We start from the raw sequence: 20864 nt of genomic DNA on the forward strand, positions 1-20864 counted from the left end.
CTTTAAGCGTTACTACTCCACGGCCCAGTCTCCCTCCCGAGCCCGGAAATTGTAGTGGCCCGGTGACCACCAACAGGCGCCAGGTTCGGGCTTCCCTTGCCACCTCCACTACCCCAAGATAGACCACTGAGGCGCTTATTGCTGGTGCTCGAGGTCGTAGAAGCGCCATCCTTGCTCTTGTTAAGGTCCTCCTCTTCCTCCATACTGAACAAGCCTTGCTCTTCCTCAATCCTCTCTCGGCTGATGCTGCTGCTGCTAACAGCTCGATCTAGACCAAGACGTCCGTTGGAGCTTCCAATGCTGGATCCTGAGGTTACGCGGTTGATTCCGGGGTGCATCGGATTGCTAGTCATGCCGCCTTCTTCACGAGACGAGAGACGAGTTCGCTGCAACTGATGACTAAGCATACCCATAGAGGCCTGTCGTGGAGGTGAGGAAACGAAGGGGCTTGTGTCGCCTGAGATTGGCCGATTTATGGCGCGCAAGGAGGGACTGGCGCCAGGATGCAGAGTCGAGTTGCGGAGCGGAGAGCCAACATGACCGAAAGCCGATGCTCCAGGGAGTGAGCCAGACTCGAATCCTGAATCATACGTAGGACCCCGCGACTTGCCCCACAGAGACTGAAAGCGCGAAGGTGATGAGGTGGCCCCCGAGGGGGATCCAACCTTGACATCTGAGGCTGGTGGTGAAGCCCCTAGCCGAGAAAGAGGGGTCCCGGCATCGCCTTGGTCGCGTGAGAAGCGACGCATCTTCTCCTGGGGAGTCAAAAGGTCACTGAGCGAGTTGGGGAGCAGATCCTCCTCGAACTTGCCAATCATGTCCGTATCGTCCCACTCTTCGTCCTTGTAGGTTGGTCGCGCACCGACACTTGAAGACAGCATGCCCCCTCTGGACCGGTTTGCAGCTAGCTCTGAATGCAACATTCTCCGTCCGACTGGCTGCTCAATAGACTCTGGTGGAGACGAGCCTAGTGCTGCGGCCCTATTCCGCATCCCATCCCCAAATGCCGAGTCGTGTAGGTTTCGGAGCGCAGACGAGTCGGCTTGGTACGAAGAAGGTGGAGAGTTGGCAAGGAAGGTTGCTGGTACAGAGGAAGCAATGGGGCCATATCGCGCCATGTGGGAAATGCCTTGACTGTCGAAGGATGCTGGAAGTGGAACATCCATAACACTGAGACCCTTTTGTGCTGGCGACAAGGGTAGCCGACCGTTCTCGTTTGGTGGCGAGCCGAAGTTGGATCCCGCATGGGACGAGAAGGTAGTGTCGATAGTCGGGATCATGTCGTACTGGTTCTTCTGGTTGGCGTACTCGTCTTGCATACCATATGGGTATGTTGGCTGCATCCCACCTAAATGTGCCTGCATGGTGAGCAGAGAGCTAGTCATAGGAGGTTCTTGGTGGTGTGGTATGTTCATGCGCCCAAAGTGACCACCGGCGTTTCCGCGGTTCACGACATGGCCATTGGGAAGGATATGGGCGAGGGCGCATTTCTGGCCGAACTTGCAATTTCCCTTGTACAAGATTAGCGGAAGATTTCACGTGCCAGCAAAATGTCTCGCCTTTGTGAAGTATTTGCAGGGTGCGCGTTCCGTCAGCGGCTCGTCGGAGTGCAGGAACGGACACGCTTTTCCAGCCTGGCACGCGCCTTGTCGGTAGAATTTGCAGGGAACATGCGAAGTGTCTGCCAACATTAGTAGCTGTGCATGCTAGGAGAACCTTGGTCTCAGCCTACTCTTGTTGTTTGGCGGGCTGCGGGGGCCGCCAAAGCCCATCTCGCGCAGGTTGGCTCCATTGCCTTGTTGTCCATTGATACGGCCGCCTGGCACTGCCATGGGCCCGTTACCGTTCGCACCCGCCATTGCGCCGTTGGAGCCTTGGTGTCGGAGGTCGCGCGAGCCTCTTCGTGATATTTGGGGGTTACTCGACGTGTAGGTTGATTTGGGCGGGCTCAGCTGGTGAGAGAAGGGTCCGTGTTGGAGATGCTGTGGTGGGGGAAAGTCTTGGTGGGGGGCTTCGGCGACGTCTGCTGGGAAACTCGAGGGCGCGAACGTAGTCATAGCTCATAGGCGCGAAGGCGAGGCTCAACTAGGGACCGCTGCCTGTCTTCACAGGGCGAGAGTGAGAAAAAGTATGCGAGGGAAAGCTCGACAGCGAGATATATCGAGAAAGAGACTGATATCACCCGCCGCCTATAGCAAGAGTAGCAAACTTGCTAGACTGGACTCGGTAAAGGGCGAAATGCGACAGGTCGCTTACAGCGGGCGACTCGAGGATGACTGCGAACGAGTGTTTCTAGCACAACAGTCCAGAGACGAGCGAGTAGGAGGTGCACGAGAAGGAATTGGAGAATGCAAGCACAGAGGGCTGGGAGGAGATAGTGAAGTAAGTAAAGCTTGATTGATACGCCGCCTCTCCTGCTGCAGCCACCTTTCGCGAACCCCGGCCTCAGCGGCTCCCGCGTGATGAAGGAATCAATCGCCTTGGCCCGCGTGACGCCATTACCCCAGGACCCTTGGGGAGCAGAAACGATGATGGACCTGGACTTGGAGGCCGCGGTAACGCGTCGTCCGTCCCATACCCGCCCTCTTCGGGCTCCTTCACCGACGCGTAGTCTCGACTCCCATAGCTAGCCACATGGTCCGTCCACCTGAAACATATATTCAAGTACTGCGTGTCATGGACATGGAGCCTCAGCCAATCGACCCCACTGCACTTTATTCCACGCTTCCGAGACAGCCATCACAAAGTCATCTGAGTCGAACCGAAAGGTCATCTGCAGGGATGCTGACAACTACTTTGAGCAGTAGTCGTTCCCATTCTGTCTAAACATGCCATGTACCAAGAGATGCTATGCTAATTCAATATTCTTCAACACTTCTCCATATCCTCCGACATGCTCTGACATCAACCGACATCAACCGTCTCCTCCAGCTTGATCCATCGACTAGCGATGGCCAATCCTCAGAATGCCCGCTGAGCAAGTGTTGTTATACCACTCCATCTGCAAGTCGTCCATCATATACACCTGCGGTATTCCCAGGCCGGACGTGTAGGCGTTGAACTGTATCCCAGAGAGCGCTCTGAATTGGTCGTTGAAGAAGACCTGCGTTAGACGGCACTTGATGTAGCCCCAGCATGCCGCTATTGTCACGTTCTGCTCCACCACCACTACTTCTGCTTTGAGCACCGCGTCGTAGCGATAGCCTGAGATGCGAAGGGTGCAGGGCGTGATCCCACTTAGCGCGCAGCCAAAGTAGGCCGAGTACGCGTTGAACCAGTATGCATTGACTGACGCGCGTGGGCCAGCCCCAAGCTCACCTGGGAGCAGAGTCCCCGCAAATGGCGAGTTGGGTAGGAGGCGCCCTGCCAGTGGCAAAAATATAGCCACATTCGGTTGAGATAGCGCAGGGTATGGCTCCCACTTGTCGGGTACGTACGTGAAGCCATTTGCGTAGAAAAGATGGTGATACGGGTTGTTCATGCCATTCGCGACTAATAGAGGATTGTCGTTGTTGCCAACTACCGTGTCATCGAATGTGAGCGTGAAGTTGCCATACTCCCCGCACAGCGTAGGCTCTGACACGGCTGCTTGCACTGTCGCGCTAACTGCGACCTCAGTCCGCTTCGCCAGTGGGCTTACCGTCCCCGCCGTCTTGAACTGGCTCGGTCGCGATGAGAAAACTTCGAACGAAGGCAGTGCTGAAAGCGGTGTCTGTCGGATCGTCCTTGTAGTCAGAGGTATAGTCTGAAGATCCAATGGCAAAGGCCCTGTTACAGTGGGATACACTCCGGTCCAGTATGACACCGTTGTTGTGATATCCGGTGATGGAAAGATGAAGCTGACTGCAGTCTCCCCATATGCTATGACTCTTGTAGTGAAGCCTGGGTCTTGGACCAACATGGACGAGGAGCTCCGTCTAAATGCAGTCGTTTCTGTCTGAATACTCATGAACCCAGACATCGAGCTTACGATACTCGAAGCTGAAGAAGGCTGCGAGATAGGTAGGAACGACGTAGACGAGATGGAGAGCAGTGGGTTCGAAGGCATAGGAATGAAAGGCCCAACAAGCGTCGCAGTCAAACTTCGAGATGGAAGAGTGGATAGACCGAAAGACGTTTTGGGGGTCGCCAGCGAGCCAGTAAGCCTTGTAGAGGGCGATATGAGAGAAGACGCCACAAGTGGTGAGCCCACAAGCAAGGTAGAAGTCGGCAAGAGCACCGTACCCAATGTTATGGATAAGACCGGATCCGTAACAGATGTTGACATCGGGATAGGAGATGGACCAGCACTAGGAGTTGACAATGAGGACACCATAGTCGATATTGCTGTGGCTCCTGAGGTCGTTGTCAGAGGAAGTCCGCTAGGTGCTCTGCTTGTTGTGATCGTTGTGAGGACGCTCGGCGTCACCGGCATAGCAGGATTCGACAATATCGTCGGAGGTGCGTGCGGTGGGTTCATGACCGCCGTCGAAAGACCGGTACTGATCGTGGCCGTGTTGATCGATATGACGGGAGACGGCAAGGTGCTCTGCGGCTGATTGGCTAGAAGGGGCGAGCTCGAGGACGGAGGTGCTGGTAGTCTATATGGCGGTAGGACTACATATGGCGGAGGAGATGGTAGCAGGTCTGATGTCGGCAAGGATGAAATGATTGGCGTAACCACTGATGTTTTGGTGATCAATGTGCTGAAACGGCTGGGCGGAACAATGCTGTTCAGCCATTCCGTCGTCCCATTGACGATAGAGAAGTAGTATGTGCCTCGTGCCGGATTCGAGGGTGTGGCGCCGATGAGCGAGACTGTGATGATGGGTCCGGGTACGGTAACGTAGACAATGCTGCAGTTGGCGTCTGTACCTTGAGCAGCAACGAACTTGAATATTTCGAGCAACATCTCCAAAGCAATGTAGCCGGCGAACACACATCCTGTGGCTAGGCAAAAGGTTAAAAACAGATCAGCCTGGTGAGGACCCCAGTAAGCTCGAGCGAACCCGGTGACAAAGTCGTAGGCCCATCGAAAGGCACGACACGGTAACCAACTACGAGATCTTATTCTCCACTGCTGCCAACGAACCTTTTCCGGGCTCGGTTTCGATTTAGGATCGCGCTTGGAGCCTCCCCAAGTGCTAGAGATGACGGAATCTCGTCTACTCGTCGGACTGGATGGACTTGCTGCTTTAGGTAGTATAGAGGTAAATAGTGTCCGGAGTCTCGAGCTTCCACCGTAGGATTGAATGGTTGGAGTAGCCGTGCCAGTAGCAGAGTTGGATGACACACCGAGGGCTATAGTTGCCTGAGAAGCCGGTTGTTTGTCATTAGCTGTCTCATTGCTTGCGGTTTTCTTGTCGCTCCGCTTTTTGTTCCTATTTCTGTTCTTGTTCTTGGCCATGTTGGAAAAAGAGAAGATGTGAACGTTATGATACAGCGTCGAAGATGTTCGCGGTATTCTGTTACGCAGAGACTGTGTTTGTTGTCCAAGAGTGCTGTAGTGGTAAAAACAGAATCAGAGTGATGCGTGAGAAAGATTTAGTACCCCGTTAGGCGGCAAGAATGGGCCTTCCATCGCTACATTCGAAATTTACAAACATGAAGAGAAGGTGTGACACGGTACTTTCGCAAAAATGAAATGTTTGTAGGAAGTGAGGTGCGTGTGGCTGTTGACAGCCCCTGCTTCGGGATGCTGCAGCGGTCCATACTGTGGAAAGCTCAAACCTAGCGCTTGCTAAAACTGCAATTGATAGATGAAAGCAAACAACTGTTGAAATTGAGGAAGCCATGAGGCAACGCCGAGGAGCGAAGCAGCGTGGATATCAGGAAACGTTGAGGCACACGCTTATGTGGTGTGCATAGCAGCCGTAATGGTATTGAAGGAGGTACTGACACAGGACACAAGCCCCTTTAAAGCCTCCTCTCCATGAAGTTACTTGTTTTTGGTGGTCGATAGCTCTAATCAGGCTTTCACTTCCCACATTCTTACATGTCCAGCCTCATTAGCAACGGCCAACTGCGCCAGGCTGCCTTCTCGCTCCTCCTCTTCGCTTGGCCTTCCCCACGCAACTGCGGTGATTCTCCCGAGCGGCGTCTTTTCAGTAGGCCAGTTCTTGAACACCGTAGCAGAGGGTAGGTGAACCAATCTCATTGCGTTGTTCTTCCAGCGGCTCGCCATCGCTAGAATTTGTCCATCTGTTGAGAAGTGCAGATGTGATATCGGTGTTGTGAGGTTCTGCAGAGCGCGCACTGGTTTTGGTGCCTTGGGGATGCCGTTATCCGGATTAGTTTGTGCACCAGCGACGGAGGCATTGTTTTGGCTCCATGCTCTTCGGTCGTAGATATTGACTACGCCGCTTGAACTTCCAATGGCTATCCACCGGTCACCGCCTAACCACCCATCTCTTCCACTACTACCGCCGAGAGCGATCACTGTGGTGCCTACAGCGCCTTCATCCGTCCATCGTCCCACAACGCCATCTTCGAAACTCCACTCTGTTACTTCGCCATTTTTGCCAGCGATGCTGAGGCCACTTCCATCACCCCACCATGCAAAGTCAGCGACACCACCTCTTGACTCCACGCGCACCTGTGTTGCCCATTGAAGCGTTCGCGCATCCAGTATGTTGATCACACCGCCTCCTTTCCTTGACGAGCCCCGCAATGCCATGTACTTGCCGTCTGGCGATAGCGAAAAGAACTCCATAGTCCGCTGTTCATGCTGATGACCGTAAATACGCGACACCTTCTCCACCTTGCCCGTAGCGATGTTCCAGACGTGAAAGTAGCGGCGACGTGCGCTGAGGAAGATGCGTGCATCTGATGCCGATGGGTGAAAGGCGGTTGTGGTGAGAGGCGTGCGCTTGATGTGTAGAGATGTGAGAAGAGGGTTCGGATTTGGCGGGTTGGGGTTGACATGGTGGAGGTATAGTGTCGAACTGGGTCCAGAGGATAGAAGGAGTGGGTAGGTCGGATGGAAGGACAATGAAGTTATTGCAGACTGTCGTACGTATTAGCAAACGATCTGGGTTCAATCAAGGGAAGCTTACTGGTCCTGCTTTCGAAACGTCCTTCAATCGCTGAATGTCCACTGTGCCTGCCTGCAACTTGCGCCTCTTCACTGAGCTTCTCGTGGTCCGCGAAAGTATATCAGCGTCCATTAGTAGTTTTGCCAGAGGTTGCGTAGACAGGTCCTCCTCATCCAAGTCCATGTCGCTCGCGGACTCGTCGCCACTTTCATCGTCGTTCATCGTTCGTCGCCGTTTCTTGTGCATCCTGCCGGTGGCATGTACCGCCCATTCGGGTGGAGGATATAACCTCTCGTACTGTTTCCTGAGTCTGCGTGCGTACTCATTGCCGTTGACCATGTCATCTTCCGCTGTTTCTCGAAGTTTTCTCAGCTGTGGCACCGACGCCAGACTCACCACCAGCCGCTCGTCGTCGCTGTCTTCCCATGCCGGTTTATCATCCTCGTCGTCTGACTCGGCCGTTTTCGCGACAGCCATCGAGCCCGCTGGTGCAGGCACAGGGCCTGCATCGAAAAAGAACAGGTCCTGATCTGCGACATTGTCGAGGTCTGCCTCTTCTGCTTCTGACTCGTCCGTGATATCACCGTATGCGCCAACCGTGCGGTCGAGAGAAAAGTCCTCTAGGCCCTGCTTGAAGCCGACTGAGTCGCCGAATATTATGCGCTCAAGCTCTTCTTCCTCGGCATCTTTGGGTAGGATAGGCTTTTCTTTCTTCGTCGATTCCAGCTCAACATCTATGCTCTCCGAGTCACTTGATCCAACCCCCTTCTCGCTCGCCTTGCCTTCATCCTGATCATCGAAGCCCTCCCAGGCTGGCTCTTGTGGTCCCTTCGCCAGCTGCAGTGCGCCTGCGTCCGCATCACTTCCTTCAGACTCTAATTCGGACTGAAACCTCGCAGGGTCGCTCTTTTTGGCGGATAGGTACCGCTTGTGACCACCCGACTTGTGTGGAAGTGTCGCTACGGGTGCCATTGTAGAAAAACGTGGGTGTGGGAGCTTGGGCGGTGCAGTCGCAAAAAATGAGGTCTTCGGCGAAAATTGTTGCAGGGATTAGAGCTAAGCTTTCCACCCACGGCAGGGCAAGGGCAAGCGATAGTCCGCAATCAACGCTTTTCACGACCTACCACGATAGGAAACTCAATGTGACTCAACATCTTGAGGGACCCTTTCTCTGCCACGACCACACTATGGGTGGGGACAAGGCTAAAATCCTGAGCAAGATGACCTAGATTTGTGTGGACTTCGCGTTACATGTGATATCTGACGGAAACCCTTGGTATCTGTCCCGACCCCAACCCGCGGGTGTGACAGCCTTCAACCGCAGCAAGCCGCGCCTCTGGCATTCCCCAGGCTCACGAGGCCAGTCCATCTTTCTCCACACTGTCATCCTGCCCTTGCCATGACTCGTACTCCTTTAAAAGAGTAGTCATCGCGTCTTGGGATTCTTCTGGGTTGTCTTCGTCGGATTACAACTGGCTAGTATTCCGATTCCGATACGCATTCCGAGTGATTCATACATAAAGCAGTTCACACACAGCAAAGGTCAGTGTCCCTTCTCCAAGCTCTCCTTGGGAAGAACGAACCATAGACATCAACAAAGGCCAACGAAGACCACTACTACACAAACACTCAAGAAGCCCTGCGTTTGACGTTGAGCTGGCCGTCTCCTGCGCTGTCCTTTTTCTATCGTCGACTTAGCACTCTGCCATTCTACCATTTATTTCTACTGCAACAAACTCCGCCTCACTCAACCCACATCGCCTTCCAAAATGCCGAACCCAAACCTTCAAGTGTCCTTCCTCAAGCCTGACGAAGCGGAACAATACATGCGCATCCGACACGAGGTCTTCCGGTCTACAGTCAATAACATCCTCTATTCTCGCGGTGAGCCTTCACAGAAGACACTTGACAGAGTGACCGAAGAGATACGCGATGGAGTCGTCAACAAAGGCATTCTCTACCTCAAGTGCGTGGACATATCAACTGGCGAAATGATCGCTGGAGCTCGTTGGCGGCACATTAGGCCAAAAGCAAAAGGTGCGACGGAAAGAACATGGGCCGAGGTGGACGCCGAGTTTGCGTCCCCAGAACCGTACGATGAGACTCACCCAGAGATGCTAAACGGCCTATACGACCTCTTCAACTCAAATAAACGCGAGATCCTTGGTACGAGGCCATACTATGTTCTCGACACTTTAGTCACATTGCCGCAACATGAGAGACGAGGGGCTGGAAGCATGCTGGTGCGATGGGGATGCGACAGAGCAGACGAAGCTGGAGTGGAGGCGTACCTTGAAGCCAGTCTGATGGGAGCGCCAATGTATGGAAAACATGGATTCGAGCCTGTGAAGGAAGTAGAGTTGGAACTGACGAAATGGGGAGGAAAGGAGAATATGTCATTCGTCGTAAGTCTACCTTCGAAATAGAAGTTCATCTTGCAAGAAGTACTAATATAATCGCAGCTTATGCTACGACCTGCAAAAAGAGAGCGGTCTCCGTAAGGTCTGAAGCATCTTGCTTAGTATGTCAATGAATGACTATAGTCAAATAATGACATCCCTCAATGATTCAGCTCTCGCCTTTCGATATAGTGATCCTTGACCACATGCTAACGAAGACCTTCTCTTGATGCTACGTATCCTATATCTGTGGCTGCGTCACATGTCCATCTTTGTCGTGGAGTAACGCGCGCCTGTCAATGCTAGCAAATTCTTAGGGACACGAGTGAGTAATCACGAAAGAGCAACCTAGAGGAAGTAAGAGACATAAAAACTACTTGTATGTGATAAAATATAATGGACATATACTTATTGGTCAATATTGTAGTGTACCAAAGGCGCGTACTACACAATGGTAGCCTCAAATCTACGCAACGCTCGAAAACTGCTGTAAACGACTCTAAGGCGATTGGAGAATTTAAGTAACTCGGCGAGGTTTACTACTTTTTGAAATTCAAACCGAATGATTTTATATATTCTTGCATCGTAGTTTCAGTTGGTTGCGTTGGTTGATGGTGACTGGGCTGTGGTGGAATTCTCGGAATTTGCCGCCGCTAACCCTGAGTAACGGTCGTTTCAACTTTCCCCTCGCGGGGCGAACATGAACTTGCGATCTTCCCATCAAACAACTTTCACGACGTTACGACCCATTGACGACCTTACTGCATTGTCCGCTCTCTTTTGTGTTCTTCCTACTTGCCAGACCAGGCACCGAGTCAGTCACACCTGTGCCTGGCCTGCTTCATACAGCGATACTCGAGACTAGATCACACGCCCTCATATATTTGAGCCTCATCGCTCTCGAATTCCTGACTGCAGGGCTTGTGTAGCCCTCGCGACCGATTATCCCGCCTATTTTATTCTACGAAACCCAAATAGCCTCGTATTCTACACTACACCACAATGCCCGAAACGACTAAAGTGGTGCCGCTTACCTGCCATGGGCACTCGCGACCTGTCCCACATATCCACCTCTCATCTATTGTAGACGAAGACCAGTATTATATTATATCAGCGTGCAAGGATGGCAACCCTATGCTTCGCGACGGCATCACGGGCGACTGGATTGGTACTTTCTTGGGTCACAAGGGCGCTGTCTGGCAAGCGAGGCTCTCTTCGGATGCTTCTCTAGCAGCAACAGCGTCGGCGGATTTCTCTGCGTATGGTCACCCTGATTAAAAAACGGAGCATAGCTAACAGTGTGTAGGAAAGTATGGGATACCCATACTGGCGAAGCCCTGCATACACTTTCCCACAACCATATTGTCCGTGCGGTCGCATTCCCCAATCAACCCCACCCTCAGATCCTAGCGACAGGTGGCATGGAGAAGAAACTGCGCATATACGACCTCTCTCGGAGCGATTCAGCAACGAGCTTTGAGATTGGCGCTGGTGTTCATGGCGGAACCATCAAGTCAATTGTGTGGACATCGGACCCGAACGTCGTAATTACAGCCGCAGAGGATAAGAAGGTGCGGTGGTGGGACCTCCGGCAAGAGGCCACAATTGGCGAACACGCAGTTGAAGGCGTAGTAGGCACGTGCGAGTTGGATAACACTTCCTCGGACGGCGCGCTGAGTGTGGCCGCTGGGAACAGCGTCTACTTCTTTGATAGCCTTTCGCCTGGCTCGCTCATCAAGAGCATCAAAACGCCGTACGAGATCGCTAGTGTAGCGCTACATAGCGGGCAGCGGCGATTCGTTACTGGTGGTAGCTCCCAGAACGACACCTGGGTCAGGGTATGGGACTTTGATGAGGAGAAAGAGCTGGAGACAAATAAGGGACATCACGGCCCCATCTGGTCAGCAAGTTTTTCTCCCGATGGAAAACTATATGCGACTGGCAGTGAAGACGGAACGGTCAAGCTCTGGAAGTTTACAACAGGGCCATACGGATTGTGGAAATAGAACTGCTTTAGTGGCACCGGTGAACCAAATGATAAGGTGTATTACGCCTAGCATCCGCGGGCATTTGGCTTAGGCATGTTGCTTCGGCATATCATATCAGCGAATTACTTCAATGATACCCAGACTCTACCTCACTCCCCTGTAGAAGAACTTACATTCTACTTAGCACAATAACTGTACTTAAGCCTGCCGAGCTGATCATTGCATTTTTATTCACCATCACACTAACTTTGCCAGTCCCTAGTTCACCTCGACCCGAGCCTGCGGCAGCAGTCAGCTATCCCCGCCGCGGTATGCACACCCGAGGATTGCCCGATTCGTCCTCCCGAAGGATCAACATCAACTACGCAGAGATTCATATGTCACTACGACGAAATCGGGAAGTGATATGCATCCTCGTTCCTACGATAAGGACATCCCCAGACTATACGATGATACGGAGTTCTGCCGCTGTTGAAGTACATGCCAAGAGTGGGAGTCGTTCGTAAGGAAGTATACATAAAGTCAACGCATGCCCCGCCATTGGTGTTCAGGTTGGGACGTCGACAACTTCCACGCTCCGACTACCTACCCCTCAGCGTGCTTCACCTCTAACCCCGAAGCTCACCAGCACCGAATCTTATCTTTAGACTTCAAGATGGCAGAAAAACAAAAAGACATCTCATCGCTCCGTGAGCCCAGCATCGATGAAGGGCAACTAGCCGCCGAGAAGGAGATGCGCGATATCGGCGCAGACTTGTATCATGAAGTGAGGCAATACTCAAGAGAAGAGCTGGATGCTGAGCGGAAGGTCGTTCTCCGCAAAATTGACTGGGTCATAATGCCTATGGTTAGTAAATTTCTCTTTAGCCAGTATCTGACGACGGTACACCAAGCATCTAAGGACGGTATTGACCAGCACTACCTAGATATGCATAACATACACTATCCAGTTTCTCGATAAGCTCTCCCTCAATTACGCCAACGCCTACACCCTCACCCCCGATCTCGGTCTTCAAGGGGCGCGGTACGGATGGGTAGCCGCGATTTTTAATTTTGGGTACCTCTTCTGGGCACTTCCGGCCAACTATCTTATCCAACGTCTACCGGTCTCAAAGTACACAGGCTCGATGATTCTGCTCTGGTCGATTCTCTTGGGTTGTCATGTCGCTGCGAAAAATTACGCAGGTATTTTGGCTCTACGCTTCTTGTTGGGCATGTTCGAAGCCTCAATTTCGCCAGCTATCATGAATATTGTATCCATGTTCTACACGCGATCCGAGCAACCGCTTCGCATGTGCGTTTTTCTTGCCTTTAACGGCATGGCGACCATGGTCGGCGCACTACTCGGCTACGGACTGGGTCACGCACACAGCCCCCACATCAAGACATGGCAGCTTATTTTTCTCGTCATCGGGCTTTTGAACTTCGTCTGGGGATGGATTTTCCTATGGGTTATGCCAGACTCTCCCTCTTCTGCTAAATTTTTAACGCACAAACAGCGAATTGTGGCAATTGATAGGATTGCGAGTAACATGATCGGCGTCAAGACGAAGCAATTCCACAAGTCGCAGGCTATCGAAGCACTTCTCGATTTCAAAGTACATTGTCTTTTCATCATAGGCTTGGGATGCGGTGTCGTGAACGGCGGAGTATCGAATTTCGCCTCCGCTTTGATCAAAGGCTTCGGTTTCTCTGGCATCAGTACTACGCTGCTGCAACTTCCTACCGGCGCGATAGAATTCTTTGTTGTACCCATATGTGGTCTCGCAGCCGGATACTTCAAGAACACTCGCTGTCTCATTCTGGCCTTCATCTGCTTACCGCCTTTGGCCGGCCTTCTCGGTATTCGCCTGACTCCCTTATCCCACCGCTGGACTCTCGTCGGATGCACTTGGCTGCAATATATTGTAGGCGCCCCGGTTATCCTGTCCTGGAACCTGCTCACGACCAACATCGCGGGCCATACGAAACGCAGCACTGCTAATGGGTTGTGGTTCTTGTTCTATGCGGCGGGTAATATTGCGGGAGCTAACATCTTCTTTGCGAGGGAAGCTCCGAGATACTTCTCTGCGCTGACGGGACTGATTGTGTGTTATTGTGGGATGGTGGTGGTTGCACTAGCTTTGATGCTGTACATGTCATGGGAAAACAAGCGTAGAGATAGGAAGTACGGACAAGGTGAAGACGAGCAGGCGGTACAGGATGGCTTTAGTGACTTGACGGATGGACAGGCTAAGCACTTCAGATATGCGTTGTGAGAAGCTAAGATGAGTCAAAGCGGGCGTAGAGCCGCTTAATACTAGGCAAAGTTCTTCACGACTCAGTAAGCTCAAGCTTCACCATGCTCTTAGCCAGATCTTTATCTTTTTGCCCTTCCTCCTCAACCCCGCCAGGATAGAATCCAATCCCTTCACATCCCCCCTGCTCATCGAAGTCCACGCCAACAATTCGCTGTGCCACCCACTGCGCTGTCTTAGCATGCAGGCTTTGTTCAAGGAGTACATCGTTCCTCTTCCCGCCATAAACCTGGCTCTTGCCCGCAGATAGTGCCTGGAACACGACCATTTGATCCCTCAGATACTCATCCACGCAGCCACCATGTTCGATCTCAGCGAGGAGATCATCAGATACTTTCTTGACCATAGCGGGGATAATCTTCTCTAGCTTACCGGGCCGTACGCCTTGATCGTATAGCCAGTCCCGGCCGAGCTTTACGCCTGTTGTGGTGGTGGCTACGAGGAGGAGATAGTATCGCTTGTCGTGGTGTGAGTCCTCGAATATGATCTCTATTTGTGCATCTTTGATGCTAGCACCGAAAATGCGTGATTCCCGGCGCTCAAACATGACGTCTAACTCATCGCGGAAGTGCTGCTCCGTGTCCTTGGGGGCTAGTATAGTCGCTTTGACATGCCGAATACTTCCTCGCTCTGCTAGCTGGAAGGCCGGGAGTCTTGTTGTTAATGGTGTAACGATGTATGTGATGCTACCTGCGGGCAGTCGGCAATTAGTAGAGTACTGTTTGTAATACGCAAAAGAAGGGAATTTGAGAGGAAATGATAGGCGATGACAGAGAACACTACATGCCACCGCATGCACTATCAATTTACGCACCGAGACTTGTGGTGCCTTGAGACCAGCCACGTGAGTGTAGCTGCGCTTCAATAGGCGGCATCCCAATGAGCTCCAGCATAGGTATCAAAACTTGAACAATGTACTCGTATGATGGAGAATTGGAGACGTTTGATCCTCCCGTAATCCTCACTCTAATCTTCTCTTTTGCCCCAGAGAAGAGTAGATACGGCAGTATCGCTTGTAATATCAAGTTGATGCTCCCTGGCGTATTCTGGTTGATTCGTACATCTCCCACTTCTAGCTGATTCGTAATGCTTGTCCCTTCCCCTCCAGGAACAAAAGTGACCTCCTTACTCTTGAGTCCAACGCCGCTGATTCGGGCATTACAAGCGTTGCCTAGCCATTGCACGCAAGTGAGGTGTTGGGATTTGAGCCCACCACCTCCGAAGCGCTTGCCACGGATGTTGGTCAAGTGGATGGGTTTCTTGGTGAGGCTAGCAAGACCAAGGGCTAGACGGAGGAGTTGGCCGCCGCCTTCGAGGGTTGTACCTTCGAGATGTATAGGTGGTGTTTCGGGAGACTTCGGTGCCATGGTGTCCCTTGGGCGGTGGACAGCTAGGTTGAGTGATTTTGTACTAAACAGTTGATCGTTTAGTCTAGTAGAAATTGAACTCCTAGCACTACGTACAAAGGTCTATGTCTTACTGATTTATAACACTCTGCCAAGACAGTACAACAGGAAAGGCAGGTCTGGCTTCAGCCTCATCAATGTACGTATGTCAATATACAACAAGGGCGACAATGGATGCAGCAAGAAGTGAAATGGTACAAGTATTATGCGCAAATATAGAAGCTATATGTTTGATTGATGATGAGTCGAAAACGGGCCCGCTGTTCACTCCCAGTCACAGCTGTGGCTGTGCTCAAACATGTGCCTAATCTAACATGTATCGAGACATGCCTGCGCTTTGTGATAAGCCTGGCAAGAGGTCGTGTCTCAGATAGTTTGAGCTAAGATTTGCGAAACAACAATGCTTATCGTTGTATGTAGAGTCCTGTGGTGAGGGTGGGTGTCGTGAAGCGCAATGAGCCATACCGGTAGATAGCGCTGGTACCGGTATTGGTGACGTCGTGCATGTTGAACAGTATCTTCGCACGATGAATATCGAAGCATTTGTGTACATCGCACATGCAAAGCTCCATTGCGAGATCTAATAAATGAATGTGGTGAACGTTTTCTTTCTTCTTATAGATTACCCATCCATCGGAGCGGTGGCGGCACGTGTTCCGCGCCCGATCGCGCAGGCGGACTTGAATCGTCATCGACGACCGAGGCCGAGAACTTTTGTCAGACGCTCGTCAACTTTCGGAGCTGCCCTCACTCTACCAAACCGTCTATCGCCATGTCGAATGCTTCAATACAGCGCCAATCTACTTCAACAATTAGGTAGACGCCCCGACGCCCCTGCCTTTAGCGATGCGCGGCACGCTGGCTTTCTCCGCAAAGGTCTGGCAAAGCCCGGGGACTGGAGCTCTCCTTCCACATATACAACAGCGCATACAGTCAACCGCGCCAAGGATATCACGATCCCTCGCTACCAAGTCCTCATCGCAACTCGCTGTTTCTAGACAGACGCCGAATTGCCTCATTCCCACCTCAACGACCGCTCGATTCACAACCGCGGGCACTACGCGTCGCAATGCACTAGAACGGCCTGTTCGCCTGTTCCATGTCTCGAGGATATTAGCAGAAGCTACGACAAAGGCGCCAGCAAAGCAGCGCAAGTCATACCGAGATGAAATCAAAGAAAAGGGTCTCGTGGATGTCGAGGAGCACGATGGGGAAGGGGAAGCAGCTGAGCACGGCTTTGTGAAATCGGAGAAGGCAGCACAAGCAAAGCACGTCAACCTGAGCGCAAAGCTGAGCAAAGATGGAACCGGCTCTGGAAGTACACCAGGTGGGACAAAGGAGGTATGGAGACTGATCAAGATTGCGAAGCCTGAGATGGGCACTCTTTCCGTGGCATTCATCTTCTTGCTGCTAGGTTCAGCCATCTCCCTATCTGTTCCTTTCTCTATTGGAAGGATCCTAGACGCTGCGACCAATGTCGATAAGACCGATGGACTGCTCTTCGGGCTGAACATGACAACCTTCTACTTTGCGCTGGCGGGAGTGCTCACTTGTGGAGCTGCACTTAGCTTTGGCCGTATCATCATTCTACGAATCGTCGGAGAGCGTATTGTTGCTCGCTTACGATCCCAACTTTACCGCAAGACCTTTGTTCAAAACGCCGAGTTCTTCGACGCGAACAGGGTCGGAGACCTCATCTCCCGACTCGGCTCAGACACCATCATTGTCGGAAAAAGCATTACACAGAACCTCTCCGACGGGCTTCGCGCGCTGGTCAGCGGTGCTGCCGGCTTCGCTATGATGGGCTTCGTTAGTATTAAGCTCACCGGCATCCTCGCCTTGATTGCCCCGCCTGTAGCGATTGTGGCTTTCTTCTCCGGACGCGCACTACGAAACCTTAGTCGCAAGATTCAGAAAAATCTAGGTACTCTGACCAAGATTGCTGAGGAACGATTGGGGAACGTTAGGACAAGTCAAGCATTCGCAGGAGAAGTACAGGAAGCTGCACGCTACAATCGCCAGATCAAGAGGATATTCGCCTTGGGTAAAAGGGAAGCTATAGTAGCTGCAAGCTTCTACGGAAGCACCGGGCTCATGGGTAATCTCACGATCATTGCTATCCTCTACGTCGGAGGTAACATGGTTAAGAACGGTGTCATCTCTATTGGCGAGCTGACATCATTCTTGATGTACACAGTATATGCTGGGTCAAGTATGGTGGGCCTTTCAGGTTTCTACGGCGAAATGATGAAGGGCGTAGGAGCGGCCAGTCGCCTATTCGAACTTCAAGACCGCAACCCCACCATATCGCCGACGAAAGGCGCAGCTGTTAAGTCTGCGCGTGGACCCATCGAGTTCAAGAACGTTTCATTCAGCTATCCCACCAGGCCCGCCGTGTCGATCTTCAAGGACTTGAACTTCAAGGTCGAGCAGGGTACGAATGTAGCTATCGTAGCGCCTAGTGGAGCTGGCAAATCCACGGTTGCGAGCTTGCTTCTACGCTTCTACGTGCCGAATTCTGGAACTATCACCATTGACGGACGCGACATTACCACACTCAACGCGAAACAGTTGAGGAGGAAAATTGGATTCGTTGGGCAGGAGCCCGTGCTTTTCTCTGGAACAATTGCAGAGAATATTGCTTACGGTGTACCTCACGCCACTCGCGCCGAGATTGTGGCCGCTGCTCGAAAGGCCAACTGCCAATTTATCAGTGATTTCGTAAGTTTTCTCTCATGTAACGCAAGATCTTGGCTAATCAAAATAAGCCCGACGGCCTTGAAACCCACGCTGGTGCAAGAGGTACCCAACTCTCTGGGGGTCAGAAGCAACGCATCGCCATCGCACGAGCACTCATCAAGCAGCCCGACATTCTTATTCTTGACGAAGCAACAAGTGCTCTAGACGCCGAATCCGAAACCCTGGTCAACCAAGCGTTGAGCAAACTTCTTCAGGAAAACAACACGACGATCAGCATTGCGCATCGGCTTTCGACGATCAAGCGTTCCGATCGGATTATTTGCATCAGTGCAGACGGACATGTGGCGGAAGAGGGCACTTATGCGGAGCTTACGTCAAATCCCGATGGTGCGTTCAACAAGCTCATGGAATGGCAACTCAATGGAGGCGAGCCGGACACCAAAAGTAGCCCGAGACCGACCGAGTTGGAGGAGATTGAGCGGGAGCTAGAGGAGGAGACTGGAGAAGAGGCGAGTCGCAATAGCGTCTAAATGAAAGACGTGAACAATACGGTTATGTCGGAAGGAGGGAAAAGATTGACGCGAAGATCATGCGTCAATTCCGCTTACCTTTGACCATGTCGGCGCCGGCATCCGTGCTTGACATAGGCTACCAGAAGGCGTAGTTGACCGGCACTAGAATCTACACTCGGCATCCTCGAGTTACCCGCTCCGAATTTGCCCGAACGTCACTTCATCGAGGAGTCATGGTCGAAACAGAGACTGTGTGCAGAGGCTGAACGGTTGGCTGCATTGTTGGCATCGCACGGGCGTGGTGTGAGTTTTAGCAATCCGTCACGCGATCGGTTCAGGATACCATGCAAGAGGCGTACACGATAGCATCGCATCATCTTGTACCCATGTACCCATAGGTAAGAGGGCCTACCCAAAGAAATGTATAATAGTCCCCTCTCAACAGTAGTCGTCTTCTATCTACTAGCTTTATCATGTCTTCGTGTGGTTCGTTTGCACTTGACCGTTCCCTTGGCAGTAACTCGACGCTGTTGAACAGCACATTTCCATCCTCCCAGCCGAATTACCCTTCGATGCAACTGCATCTGTCAGCGGTTCTACAGGCATTACACATTTCGCAGCACAAAACGAGATCGAAACTGGTGCCGCCACAAGCTTAGTCAGTACCCGCATATCATCACATCATCAGGTACGACACCACTCACACGCCCCTGTCCTGACGCACACGACATTGCCAATCAAGATGCTGAACAAATTGCTAGTTCTACGAACCGAGCCGTGTGCTCGTCAATTGCAGCTAAGGCTGGAATTTGATTTCGATCCTGACGTCATACATAGCGAATAAGTCCAGAACGGCACACGCTGCGTAATAAGGACGCGATGCACAGTGATGACTATGAGCATGACCACGCAAGCGTACATATACCGGCTGGGCAACAACCAGACGAGACCTCAGGCTGCTGTTACCATTCTCCAATGCTCAAGACCGCACAATTCACGTCCTATCGACTGATTCGTTCAACCAGCACACCACACAAAGCTTCATCATTCAACTCGGGCCATACAGTTGCTCTCCCGAGCTCACAAAGACAGTTCAGTTCAAGCGGCTCAAGGCTTGCGGCATCTCAACCCAAGATGGAGGCGTACAAGAAATCGGGAAACAGGAAGGATGCTCCACCCAAGCATGAAATGATACATTTCCCGGGCTTGATGAGCGAGAAGCGGTCTTTTGGAGATTTCAGGACTGTGCTGCATACAGGGTTGTATAGCCAGATTGTGGCCATGGAAGTCCCTGTTGGAGGTGACATAGGCGATGAGGTATGTTGACAACCCCGTCTAATCCGGTTACACTACACGTGCAAACAACCGAGGGGCGATACATGGTGGGCCTTGGAAGACAAGTAGTATGCTGACGACACCACAAGGTCCACACAGTTGACCAAATTCTCCTCTTCACGTCAGGCAAAGGGCTCGCGACTGTAGCGGGAAAAGACCAGGAAGTTCAAGCTGGCGACGTTGTGGTTGTTCCGGCTGGAACGCAACATCAGTTTGTGACGCGGGGGGACCAGCCGCTTGAACTTATCACTGTGTATAGCCCTGCTGAGCACTTGCCGACGAGCGTGCACAAGACGAAGGAAGAGGGTGACAAGGCGGAGGAGGATGAGATTGATGAGGCGCCTGAGTGGGCGTTGAAGGCGAAGACGGAAAATGAAAAGACTGGGTTGGTCAAGGAGAGTGGGAAATACTAGATAAAAAATAGGAGACTGTAATTAAGAGATTTGTACGAATAAAATGTCGTGTGTAGTTATTTATCGTGGTGTCAAAAATGGGTTGCTTCTGTTTTTTATCTGCTGATGTACCGTTATCTGATGTTGAGATAACGGTAGATACATAAACTATCTAATCGATCACATTCTCGCTCGTTTATGTTTAACTGGGTCATGGGGTACATGTAGTGCGCAGAGGAAGAAGGCGATGCGATTTCGGAGGCTTGTGGGGCAATCTAAATGTCGCGTCATTGCGCGGGTATGCAGACGGAACTAATGCGGCCACTGTTGGGCGTCGACGGCTTCGCGGCTTTGTAATGTAATCGTTGTTAGTATATCATGTCTTGTACTAGACATGGGAGACATTGTCAAGGGTGGATTTTTTTTTAATATTCTAAAGTAGGGTTTGGTATGCAACGATAAAGGCTATGTGGTGGAGTAGGGAACGTAGATCATGCCCGAAAAGCATTTCTACATGCAGCAGCCATGGAACTTGGAATCTAGAGCCTTCGATGTTTTAAACCATTAATTTACCAACAATATCAGATGAAGAGGGTTTCGTAGCGAAGCCAAGCCTACTTGAACATGGCACTTGGCCAGATATGGAAACCTCAACTGCCTAGTTGGTACACATGGGCCATAGTTGACATGGTAGAGGGAATGGTTCGAGGAAGAAGTCGGCCAAGTGCACTCTCCCCCCACAAGCATCTCACGAGCTGGAGTAGCTACCTGTGGCGAATGGGAAAGTCGCCGATTCCCAGGTTATGACAGGACAGGATGCAC

The 20864-nt window shown here is 51.8% G+C and overlaps 9 protein-coding genes across 9 annotated transcripts; 5 read left to right on the forward strand and 4 right to left on the reverse strand.

Moving 5' to 3' along the window:
- Nucleotides 1–2: 2 nt before the first annotated feature.
- Nucleotides 3–2057, reverse strand: K460DRAFT_375446 (uncharacterized protein; the record flags this gene model as incomplete). The annotated part of the gene is made up of 3 exons (XM_040934773.1): nucleotides 3–1511; nucleotides 1560–1681; nucleotides 1733–2057. 3 exons carry the CDS (start codon nucleotides 2055–2057, stop codon nucleotides 3–5), a joined length of 1956 nt encoding a protein of 651 aa, XP_040791175.1.
- A 667-nt stretch (nucleotides 2058–2724) lies between these two features.
- Nucleotides 2725–4129, reverse strand: K460DRAFT_364609 (uncharacterized protein). Its single transcript, XM_040933034.1, has one exon. The coding sequence runs from the start codon at nucleotides 4046–4048 to the stop codon at nucleotides 2945–2947; it is 1104 nt and encodes a 367-aa protein (XP_040791176.1). The 5' UTR covers nucleotides 4049–4129; the 3' UTR covers nucleotides 2725–2944.
- A 1818-nt stretch (nucleotides 4130–5947) lies between these two features.
- Nucleotides 5948–7985, reverse strand: K460DRAFT_281376 (WD40 repeat-like protein; the record flags this gene model as incomplete). Its single annotated transcript, XM_040928487.1, has 2 exons — nucleotides 5948–6985; nucleotides 7035–7985. The coding sequence occupies 2 exons, from the start codon at nucleotides 7983–7985 to the stop codon at nucleotides 5948–5950; spliced, it is 1989 nt and encodes a 662-aa protein (XP_040791177.1).
- A 797-nt stretch (nucleotides 7986–8782) lies between these two features.
- On the forward strand, nucleotides 8783–9514 carry K460DRAFT_403898 (acyl-CoA N-acyltransferase; the record flags this gene model as incomplete). Its single annotated transcript, XM_040936672.1, has 2 exons — nucleotides 8783–9418; nucleotides 9476–9514. 2 exons carry the CDS (start codon nucleotides 8783–8785, stop codon nucleotides 9512–9514), a joined length of 675 nt encoding a protein of 224 aa, XP_040791178.1.
- Nucleotides 9515–10414: 900 nt separating this feature from the next.
- On the forward strand, nucleotides 10415–11418 carry K460DRAFT_375449 (serine/threonine kinase receptor associated protein-like protein; the record flags this gene model as incomplete). The annotated part of the gene is made up of 2 exons (XM_040934774.1): nucleotides 10415–10671; nucleotides 10719–11418. The coding sequence occupies 2 exons, from the start codon at nucleotides 10415–10417 to the stop codon at nucleotides 11416–11418; spliced, it is 957 nt and encodes a 318-aa protein (XP_040791179.1).
- A 637-nt stretch (nucleotides 11419–12055) lies between these two features.
- K460DRAFT_403900 (allantoin permease) lies at nucleotides 12056–13658 on the forward strand (the record flags this gene model as incomplete). The annotated part of the gene is made up of 2 exons (XM_040936673.1): nucleotides 12056–12247; nucleotides 12327–13658. 2 exons carry the CDS (start codon nucleotides 12056–12058, stop codon nucleotides 13656–13658), a joined length of 1524 nt encoding a protein of 507 aa, XP_040791180.1.
- Nucleotides 13659–13685: 27 nt separating this feature from the next.
- On the reverse strand, nucleotides 13686–15262 carry K460DRAFT_78429 (EPT/RTPC-like protein). The gene is made up of 3 exons (XM_040938680.1): nucleotides 15161–15262; nucleotides 14512–15107; nucleotides 13686–14387 (listed from the first exon to the last, which is right to left on the reverse strand). Exons 2-3 carry the CDS (start codon nucleotides 15062–15064, stop codon nucleotides 13714–13716), a joined length of 1227 nt encoding a protein of 408 aa, XP_040791181.1. The 5' UTR covers nucleotides 15065–15107; nucleotides 15161–15262; the 3' UTR covers nucleotides 13686–13713.
- A 241-nt stretch (nucleotides 15263–15503) lies between these two features.
- On the forward strand, nucleotides 15504–18333 carry K460DRAFT_353580 (P-loop containing nucleoside triphosphate hydrolase protein; the record flags this gene model as incomplete). The annotated part of the gene is made up of 3 exons (XM_040931725.1): nucleotides 15504–15515; nucleotides 15920–17824; nucleotides 17872–18333. 3 exons carry the CDS (start codon nucleotides 15504–15506, stop codon nucleotides 18331–18333), a joined length of 2379 nt encoding a protein of 792 aa, XP_040791182.1.
- A 1116-nt stretch (nucleotides 18334–19449) lies between these two features.
- On the forward strand, nucleotides 19450–20063 carry K460DRAFT_279974 (RmlC-like cupin; the record flags this gene model as incomplete). The annotated part of the gene is made up of 2 exons (XM_040928372.1): nucleotides 19450–19632; nucleotides 19740–20063. 2 exons carry the CDS (start codon nucleotides 19450–19452, stop codon nucleotides 20061–20063), a joined length of 507 nt encoding a protein of 168 aa, XP_040791183.1.
- Nucleotides 20064–20864: the final 801 nt, after the last annotated feature.

Source organism: Cucurbitaria berberidis (genome assembly GCF_010015615.1).
Source record: "Cucurbitaria berberidis CBS 394.84 unplaced genomic scaffold K460scaffold_2, whole genome shotgun sequence".
Taxonomy (NCBI): Eukaryota; Fungi; Ascomycota; class Dothideomycetes; order Pleosporales; family Cucurbitariaceae; genus Cucurbitaria; species Cucurbitaria berberidis.

Excerpts from the sequence above, each read along its gene's own strand:
- K460DRAFT_364609 (XM_040933034.1), bottom strand. The coding sequence starts at position 4,048 with ATGCCTTCGAACCCACTGCTCTCCATCTCGTCTACGTCGTTCCTACCT.
- K460DRAFT_78429 (XM_040938680.1), bottom strand. The coding sequence starts at position 15,064 with ATGGCACCGAAGTCTCCCGAAACACCACCTATACATCTCGAAGGTACA. Across the intron at positions 14,388-14,511 it reads TCAAGGCACCACAAGTCTCG|GTAGCATCACATACATCGTT; the intron begins GTGCGTAAATTG and ends GACTGCCCGCAG.